Genomic DNA, 7497 nt, shown 5'->3' on the forward strand with positions numbered 1-7497 from the left:
TTGACTCCCTTAGGTCTCAAATGGGTCATGCATCTAAAAGTTTGCATATATATTTAATATGCAACCTGTGACCCAGTGACTGGATTGAATGGATTAATGATTTTTTGGTTCCCAAATTTGAAAGTAAAAAAAAAAAAAAAAAGGATTTAGAATTATTGAGGAGTGAGGGTTTAAATGGTTTGACCATTTGGATTAATGGTGGGTTGAAAACATTGACGAAAACACTAGGACCAAGGTTTTAAAAATCGATCCAAAAACAGAACTACTTCGGCCAGTGGTTTTTGGTCATTAATTCGACCATCCAGGTCAACTAACTTGAACGTTTTAATAATGAAAAGCTTAAAATCATGTATATCTCATTTTACCCATTGGATTGGATTACAGTAAGATGGATATCAATGTTATTACTTATGAGAAGGGGGTTTAGAATGAGAGAGAAGTGGATTGTCGACCGAGAAACTTAGAAAAAAAAGAAGAATAAGAAGAATAAGGTGACTTGTAGCGGTGATGGCGACAGCGACCTATAGTGGCAACGACGAAGATGACAATGATGGTAGATATCATCTCTCTCTGACCTCATATGGTTCTCTTTTCATTTTATTTTTCTCTGTTTTATTATTTTATTTTTTTGAAAATTTTATAAACCATGAACTGTTGTCCGAGTTGAATGGTTCAGCCGAGTTTAACAGTTCAGCAGTCAGACCATCAAGGTCCCGAACGGTCCGACCCTGAGTCAACGACGGTTTTAAAACCATGACCGGAGGTCCGGGAGGACAACGATAGACACCTGCCTGGAGGCAAAAATGAAAAACCAGGTTGGAACACGGGGGCAGAAATGGAAGAAAGCATCGATGGTTACACCAACCCCCAAAGATAATAAATCCCAATCCAACGGTTATGATTCTTATGAAGAGGATAGCCTGCGTCGTCTTCCCAACGGCGATACCATCACGACCCTTTAGCCCTTTCTTCTGAACTCTAAAACAAGGCCTATCGACTTTCTAATAGCAGATAATTAAAGCCTCTCTCTCTCTCTCTCTCTGCGATGGGTTTGTCGGCATCGAAGAGAGTGGAGCAAGCCCTGCGGAACTCGCCGGACTTCGATGCCGCTTGCAATTCCGTCTACGATGAGTGCCTGGATCTCTCCCAACATGCCTTCTCCGGTGTACGACCTTACCAGCTCGACGGCGCTTCCGAACGCCTCCATCTGAACCTCTCCACCGTCCACCCTCTCGTGAAGAAGTGGGTCCCATCCCCTCCTGCTAGAACCCAGGTCCACAGGGCTTTCAAGATCGTGATCGAACGGTCCACGGACCATTCCAGCGATGGAGAAACTCTGGGTCCTTCGGAGTTTAAGGCCTTCGCCGTGGAGCTCTTCAGGGATGCCATCGTTTCCAACGCTGGGAAAGCAGTGGTTCAGACGATTCCTATTGGGATCGCTGGAATCGCCGGAATCGGTATGGCAACTCGGTTGGGGAAGGATTTAGTGGGAGCAGTGATGGGCGTTTATGCTCTCGGCGTTGGTGCTGCTGTTTACCTGAGTCTCTCTGGTTAGGATTTTTCGATTTTCAGTAATTTTTTTTTTTTATATTTTGCGTTCTTGTAAATATTTTGTATGATAAGAAATAGAAAAAGAAAAAAAAAAAACATAATAGGAAAGTCTAGGATATTATCACATTAGGCTATATCAATTAGGGTCAAGGTTCAAATTATCAACACGTATTAGTTCGTATGGTTGATATGTATCATTCTGGGAGCTCCTCAATATGCTTCTATAGAGGGTGTATCGGGATCCTTACCGGTTCAGAGGGTGGAGGAGCCTTAAATCGCCCCCTGAATCGGTTCTGAAAAAATGTAAAAAAAAAAAAAGTATTGATATTGCCTGATACGCCCCTATCAACATATCAAGTGTATCAATATTTTAAACCTTGGTTCGGGTCAATTTAATTCAGCTTAAAAAAGACAAAAGCCGCAAAACCCGCAACCGAACTGATTTATAGGTTTCTAATGTTTTCTAAACCGAAACCAACCATGTTCTACCATCTCGTATTAAATCGGTCTAGAGTGTCTAGTTTGGTTGGTTTGCAACATTTTGGGAATAGCCCTAATTATAGATCTCATTAATAATTATATATAAGATGGTTGCGGATTTTAAAATATACTAAATTTAATAAACAATGATGATATGTCATAGTAGTAAACTTGAATTCTCTTATGAAATTAGCCACCAAAAATAATATTAAATGGATAACTAAGGGGGTGTTGGACATCGATTTTGATTTTGAAAAAAAAAAACAACCACGTTTTTGTTTTCAAAAACAAAACCAACCATATTGTCGAATACCCTAAGGTTATAGATTATAGAAGCAAAAGTATTTAGAACTAGTCTAATTATGCTCGAGTAGTGGTCATAACAAAATTCCTATTTGAGGGAGATGTGCTAAACATTATCAACCTCCTAAGGTTGTTAGGCATTTTTAACTCAATCATTCATTACCAATAACAAGGTACTATTCCAAGGTTGCTTGACATTTGGATATAATGTTCAAAGAACTACCACTTAGTCTTTACCTACTAATTTTCTCAAACTTGTTCTTAGAAATGATTTGATGCAATGAATTAGTCTTAAAGTTTTTCTTCAAAAAAAAAAAAAAAAGAAGAGAATAAATGAGGTTCAAATATGGATATAATATGATTGCTTATTAAAGGTTTGATGCAGTATGGGATTCGGACCAATTGAGTAAACATTTACAAACTTGGTTTTTGAAAATCCATTTTAGTACATGAGGATGATGCAACACAGAATGAAGCTAATAAGTTCTATGCAAGTTGGTACCATTCCAAGACACATAAGAAGCATAGATGACGCTACCGACCCAACTTAGTAAATATTTACTGATATAGCATCATCACAGAATTTTATCTTAGTTTGTTTTTACCAAGTTGGCGTCATCGCAGAGTTTTTATCTTAGTTCGTAATTATCAAGTTAGCGTTATAGCGAGATTTCAAATTTGCATTCAATCAGGACTTTCTTTTTTAAGAGTTTTAGTAGGATTCTATTATGGAGTGTTTTCTTAGATTATGATTACTCAATTAAGACTTTTTTTAAGGAGTTTTAGTGAGATTCTATTATGGAGTGTTTTCAAATTAGGAATATGAGCCATAAGGGTGTATGCCTATATAAAGAGTAGCTAAGGGAAGGATAAGACAGTTTTTTTATATTGAATTTTCTCTTAATTATTCAGTGAAGAACTCTTCTTTCTAGTAGTTCGACTTCTACTATTTTCTTTGAAGCTTTTCTCAACATGTTTTGTTTCCGTACTACGGCATTTCGTATCAGAGCTCATATTTGATCATTCTTCGAATTATAACTCGTAAGAAGAAACAAGTATCTCACATCATGGAGTAGGAACCCAACAACAAAATGTAAGAAGAGGTGGTGGAGCTGAGAAGACAAGTTGAGGCACTTGCTTAGGAGTTGAAATCGATGCGTTCTCGTTCGAAGACCCCTCTTAGTACATATAAGGAGATGATGATGTAGCACAGAAGGAAGCTAATAAGTTCTATGCAAGTTGAGACCATTCTAAGACACATAAGAAGCAGAGATGATGCCACCAACCCAACTTAGTAAATATTTACCGATATAGCATCACCACAGAATTTCTATCTTAGTTCGTTTTCACCAAATTGGTGCCATCAGCGAGATTTCAAATTTGTATTCAATTAAGACTTTCATATTGAAGGGTTTTAATAGGATTCTATTATGGAGTATTTTCTTAAATTAGGATTGCTCAATTAAGACTTTCTTTTTGAGGAATTTTAGTAGGATTCTATTATAGAGTGTTTTCATAGATTAGGAAACTTTCTTTTAGGAGTCATAAGGGTATATGTCTATATAAAGAGTAGCTAGGGGAAGGTTAAGATAGTTTTTGATATTGAATTTTCTCTTAATTATTCAGTGAAGAATTCTTCTTCCTGGTAGTTCGACTTCAGCTCTTTTTCTTTGAAGCTTTTTTCAACGTGTTTCGTTTTCGTACTGCGCCAAGGTTCAAATTTACAAGATATCATATACTAGTTTGCTAGTTAAAATACTTCTATTAAAGGGTCATTTACTAGAACATCCCCTATAGTTTTATGAATTTACTTAAACTTATTCTATAATTTTTATTTTACTAAAACACCCCATATAGTTTTTGTAAACCATTTACTTAATCCACCTGTTACTAAGAAGTGCTTGTTTTGACATCTAGAAATAGTAACATAATCACCTAAACTGAGTGAAAATGTCCAAGGGCATGGGACATGACTTTTATTCCAAAAGTACCTCTAACATTTCTTCATATATAAAATAAAATTGACCAAATAGAACCAAATAGAATGGTTATTCATGTCTTATTAGGGTCAAAAAATGCCATGTTCGTCTTTATTTTCTTTTGATTAAATTTATTCAAATGAACATTAATGTCAAAATTGTCATTTTCCACCATGGTTTTAAAAAATGACCTGGAAATGGAACTGTTCTGGCCACTACTTCTAGGTTGACAATTCGACTGTCAGGTTCGAACAGATGACCCGTTTCGACAAAAAAAAATAAAAAATAATAATTAAAAATAAAAAATGGCCAAACCCGTTGAATGGGTTGACAGTTTGACTGCCTGAGTCAGTGGGTCATTGACTGATTCAACGATTTTTAGTCAAGGACCGGGTTTGGGGTAAAATAGAATCGGTTGCCTGGATGGTTCCCAGACTGAATAGTCTGACTATCTGGGTCAATGGCGGTTCGAAAACCATATTTTCCACTATCATCTAATGGAAGGTCAATTAAGCAAATCAATTGCAAACTATAGGGGGTGCTTTAGTAAAATGCATAAGGTAGGTTTTAATAAACCCATAGGGGGTGTTTTAGTAAATGAACTATATTTAAATATGCAATTTGGGCTCAAATCCTTTCATAAATGCATTAATTTTATATAACTGATAAAAAATGTATTAATTTTATATATGAGTAGTTTTAGATAGACTTAAATAGAATTAATGAGTTATTTGCATAGTTATGGTGGGTTTAATATGCATTAATTAAGGTTGTTGACTTTGAATGAGATGGGATAGGACATGATAGATGTAACGTGTTTGGGGATCAATGATGCTTAGGTGGGTTCAGTGAGGGGTGCCTGGGTGGAGCAATTTGGGAGAATGACTATTCAGCCCAGCTTAGAATTCTTTAGCCCCACCGTACAGGGGGGATGAATCCTGACCGTGGATTGATGCCAAATCCATGGACAAGATGCGGTTTATAGAGGGGGGGGGGGTTACTAGTAAACTATGGGGGGCTGTAATTCAGAATTCTGCAATGAGCTGCAGAGTACTTTTCTCAAGCAATTTTCATCAATGTTTAAAAAACTTACCTAGAGGTTGAACTGTTTTTTGCCTTCGAGTTGTAGGTTATTGATTCCACCATCTATGTTGATTGGGTGAGACTATGATATGCTATATTAATGTATAATTATATTTTACACATAATATATATGTATAAATATTAGTTTATGTTTAAATTTATATCTTTTGTTTTAGTTGTTATTTTTTATTCATAAAAATGCTAAAAATTGAGACTTGAGGTGAAAATAGCTTTTTTGGCAAAATAGTGGGGCAAGGCACCTTTAGACCCTTGGGACACAGAAATCTCAAAAAACTATCCTATTTGATATAAAGATTACCTCAACCAAACAGCTAGTGCAAGGTTATGGCCTCTAAAAGTTTTAGTGTGTAATTTGTGACTTGGTGGTTAAGTCAAATGGGTTCAACTACATAAGCTTGAACAATTTTTGTTCAAAAGCCAAGTTTCAAGTAAACTAGACCCAAGAATCCTGACCAGGTGATGATTCAAATGGTCCAATTGTTTAGGTCAATGGCGGACTTAAAACACTAATTTCACGGGTTTGTAAATTAATTGAGTTAATTATGCAGTTATGGTGAATTTAATATACATTAATTAAGGTAACTAAATTTGAATTAGATGAAATGGGTTATGACAGGTTTAACGCATTTTGGATTAAGGCCATGTTTGGGAGTGCTTAAGTTAAAAATAAGTGCTTAAAATTGGTACCCGACTTTTTCAAGTGCTTATTTCTTAAAATAAGCACTTATTTTATATTGGGCGTTTGGTAGTCTTTTTTTCTAATAGGCACTTATATAAGCATTTGTGACTATCTTGTCCTTCATTTTCTTTCAAATTTTCAAAATATACCCTTTGAAAGCACTTTTATTAAATTAATTTTATAAAACCACTTTTACAAAAGTACTTTTATAAACACTTTTATGAAAGTACTTTTATGAAAGTACTTTTATGAAAGCACTTTTACGAAAGCACATTTATAAAAGTACTTTTATGAAAGCACTTTACAAAAGCACTTTTATAAAAGTACTTTTACGAAAGTACCCTTACGAAAGAACTTTTGTGAAAGTACTTTTATGAAAGCACTTTTAAGAAAGTACCCTTACAAAAGCACTTTTGTAAAAGTGCTTTCATAAAAGTGCTTTTGTAAAAGTGCTTTCATAAAAGTACTTTCATAAAAGTGCTTTTGTAAAAGTGCTTTCATAAAAGTACTTTCTTATAAGTGCTTTTGTAAAAATACTTTTATAAAAGTGCTTTTGTAAAAATACTTTTATAAAAGTGCTTTTGTATAAATGCTTTCAAAAAAGTACTTTTATAAAAGTGCTTTCATAAAAGTAATTTTATAAAATTCAACTAGGGATAATTTTATAAGTGGTATTTTAAAATTCAACTAGGGATAATTTTGGAAGAAAAAATTGAATAAGTGCTTATTGTATAAGCACTTAAAAAAAGCTGGAAAATTGGGCTTAAAAAGTAAGCCATTATTTTTAAAATAAGCACTTATTTCAGACTTATTTCCCAAATACCAATAAGTGCTTAATGGCCCAAATAAGCACTTATTTTTAAGCACTCCCAAACATGGCCTAAGGGTGCTTAAGTAGGTTCAAGAATGGGTAGCACAATTTCACAGGTACCCTAGGCCTTATTTGGCAACATTCCGCTTGAACATTTCATGCATTCCTGGTGTTCTCACGGAGCAAAAACGCGTTTGGTGTAAGAAAAAAAAAAAAGGTGTTCTCTCGTGAGAATAGCCTAGGGAACATGCGGTTTCCACAACGTTAACCCCTATTAATGAACACGTGTTAACGTCTCCCATGTGAGAGAAGGGGTATTTTGGATATTTCGCACTAAATGATAGAAAGAAGCCCTAATTTTTGTTCGACAATGAACTCTTCCAACTTGCCGCTACAAATCTCAGAGGAAGGAGGGACTCCCTTGGCTCCAACCAGACAACGAGTAAACGATAGAAAGCACTGACGAGATTTCCAGCCAAGAAAGCGTCAACAGGTATGTTGTCTCGTCCTCGTACCTAGTTTTGTATCATGCGCTCTGTTTTAAACTCACATTTTCTCTGGTCAAATTCACCTGAAATCGTTTTTGATCC

At 35.3% G+C, this 7497-nt stretch overlaps 1 protein-coding gene across 2 annotated transcripts; it reads left to right on the forward strand.

Annotated features, from left to right (window-relative positions):
- Positions 1-784: 784 nt before the first annotated feature.
- Positions 785-3877, forward strand: LOC104605260 (uncharacterized). 2 transcript variants are annotated; one of them, XM_088896462.1, is made up of 2 exons: positions 785-1550; positions 3411-3877. In XM_088896462.1, the coding sequence occupies exons 1-2, from the start codon at positions 1046-1048 to the stop codon at positions 3461-3463; spliced, it is 558 nt and encodes a 185-aa protein (XP_088752588.1). In that variant the 5' UTR covers positions 785-1045; the 3' UTR covers positions 3464-3877. The 2 variants fall into 2 exon arrangements, with proteins under 2 accessions (XP_088752588.1, XP_010268248.2); XM_010269946.3 differs by having other exon boundaries at positions 786-1550; positions 3342-3469.
- The last annotated feature ends 3620 nt before the right edge of the window (positions 3878-7497 follow it).

Source organism: Nelumbo nucifera, chromosome 1 (genome assembly GCF_055504915.1).
Source record: "Nelumbo nucifera cultivar China Antique chromosome 1, China Antique-T2T, whole genome shotgun sequence".
Lineage (NCBI taxonomy): Eukaryota > Viridiplantae > Streptophyta > Magnoliopsida > Proteales > Nelumbonaceae > Nelumbo > Nelumbo nucifera.